The sequence below is a fragment of the Olea europaea genome, unplaced genomic scaffold (assembly GCF_002742605.1).
Source record: "Olea europaea var. sylvestris unplaced genomic scaffold, O_europaea_v1 scaffold19122, whole genome shotgun sequence".
Lineage (NCBI taxonomy): Eukaryota > Viridiplantae > Streptophyta > Magnoliopsida > Lamiales > Oleaceae > Olea > Olea europaea.
The window spans coordinates 1-2,058 of NW_019236938.1; the positions used below are offsets into that span (position 1 = coordinate 1).

At 40.0% G+C, this 2,058-nt stretch overlaps 1 protein-coding gene across 1 annotated transcript; it reads right to left on the reverse strand.

Moving 5' to 3' along the window:
* Positions 1-571: 571 nt before the first annotated feature.
* LOC111378985 lies at positions 572-2,052 on the reverse strand. The gene is made up of 2 exons (XM_023002292.1): positions 997-2,052; positions 572-774 (listed from the first exon to the last, which is right to left on the reverse strand). The coding sequence occupies exon 1, from the start codon at positions 1,784-1,786 to the stop codon at positions 1,115-1,117; it is 672 nt and encodes a 223-aa protein (XP_022858060.1). The 5' UTR covers positions 1,787-2,052; the 3' UTR covers positions 572-774; positions 997-1,114.
* Between the last annotated feature and the right edge of the window lie 6 nt (positions 2,053-2,058).

A 2,058-nucleotide genomic window follows, 5' to 3' on the forward strand; every position in this document is an offset into this window, starting at 1 on the left:
CTATTTAAGAATTTTGCTTGCTTTTTAACTTGTTTTAGAAAGAAAATAAGATCATCATGTTTTGGTTGTAAGAGGACAGGGCAAGTCCGGCTTCACTTGTTCCTAACCTTTTCATCAGTTCCCCTACATTCAGAGGTGTTTAAAACAATTCAAAGACCCTTAAAACTTTCTATGCTATGCAACAGGCTGCTTACATGTAAGACTGATCACTTATTAAAATTCAAATGGGAATAAAAACATGGAATTTGTGAAGCAGCAGCGACATTCATGTCTTCAAACAAAAAATATTACTGAAACCAGTTGATGATAGACTTTTCTTTTAAGCAAGCAGAACCTCAATCTACTCTGAGAAAGAACATGCAAACATGTATACACTGATTGTCATCTGATGGGCTACAGCTAAACTTCTTATTCTCAGTTTATAAAATTTTCTCCATTTCTTTTCCTTTCCAATATTGCTCTCTCTCTCTCTCTCTCTCTCTCTCTCTCTAGAAGCTTGTGTAGTTGACATTGAAAAAAAATAATAATAATTAAAAAAAAGGGGTATTTGTTCACTAATCTTGAAGTTTAGCATACTGGTGAAATTACAATTCATTCAGAGGAAAGACAAGAAAACTAGTTTACCTCTTGGATTTCAGTCATTTTCTAATTTATTATAAGCAAACACACTTATTTTATTAATAAAAAAGAAATAACTTACAGTAGAACTTTCTCTCTCTTTACCCTTCAAGAGCAAGATTTTCTTCTTCCCAATATCAGTGGATCCAGAACCTCCTGTATTAAAGTCAATAGCATCACTTAATAATGAGATATGACTGATAGTAGTGGCAGGAAGAATGAACTGGCAAGACGGAAACGATGTTAGGACTCAACCAAATCACTTAAGGATAACTTGCAGATCAGATGGATTTCAATGGAAGATAACAGCAAAATGGATATGTATTGATGGTATTAACTGAAATGTAACAGACCAAATCCGGGGATATTGGAGAGTACCGGTCTCTCCCCTCTAACTGAAATCCAGTGGAAAGAATAATGCAAACATCCCACCATCCTTCACATTTATTGGAATTCTCTTACTACATATTATTACTCTTTTACCCCTAGCTAATAACTATTTGTCATGGTAGCCCTCTATGTTGGATGTGCCATTCCTTTTCTCCCTTCTAGCATAGGTGAACCAGATTTGAGGTCTATCATACCCCGCAGGCCCGAAATCCACCTTGTCCTCAAGGTGGAAGCTAGGAAACTGCCCCCTGATTGTTTCAAAAGGCTCCCAGGTTGCCTCAAATTCTGGTAGGTTCTTCCACTTGATTAGGACATCAGGTCCTGCTGTTCTGTTTGTAGGATTAGGACGAACTCCTAACACGGTCTCCGGTTCCGTAATGAACTCCCCAGTAGCAGCCAGTTGAGAAGGAAGTGCAGAAACTGGCTGTAAATCACCAATGGCCTTCCGGAGCTGGAATATGTGGAAAACAGGATGAATAGCTGCGGTGACAGGCAGCTTCAGCTTGTACGCTACCTGGCCAACCCTTGATTCCACCTCAAACGGGCCATAATACCACAGGGACAGCTTTTCTGAATGTCGTTTAGCCATAGACTTCTGACAATAATGCCTGAGTTTGAGATAAACCAAATCTCCCACAGCAAACGGAATGTCACGGCGATGCCCTCTGCTGCCTCTTTCATTCTCATTTGTTTGAGCCCTAGAGAGCTGTAATTTTAGTTCCTTCAAGGCTTCATCACGGTCTAATAGCAGTTGCTCAACCGACGAGCTAGCAGTCATTCCTTTTTAAAATGCTAAACTCTGGGAAGGATCAAGGCCATAGACAATCTGAAAAGGGGTCTATTTGGTCGTGGTATGGAAGGATGTACTATACCAAAATTCAGCCCAATGTAAATATCGGCCCCATACTTGTGGTCTACTTGAAGAAAAACACCTTAAATACTTTTCCAAGCATCGATTGGGACCTCCGTTTGACCATCAGTTTGTGGCTGGTAGGTCGTACTGCATTTGAGTGCGGTTCCCTGTGCTTTGAACAAGGCAGGCCAAAAGGT

Bases quoted from the DNA above. Each gene is read 5' to 3' on its own strand.
- LOC111378985 (XM_023002292.1), bottom strand. From the start codon at position 1,786: ATGACTGCTAGCTCGTCGGTTGAGCAACTGCTATTAGACCGTGATGAA.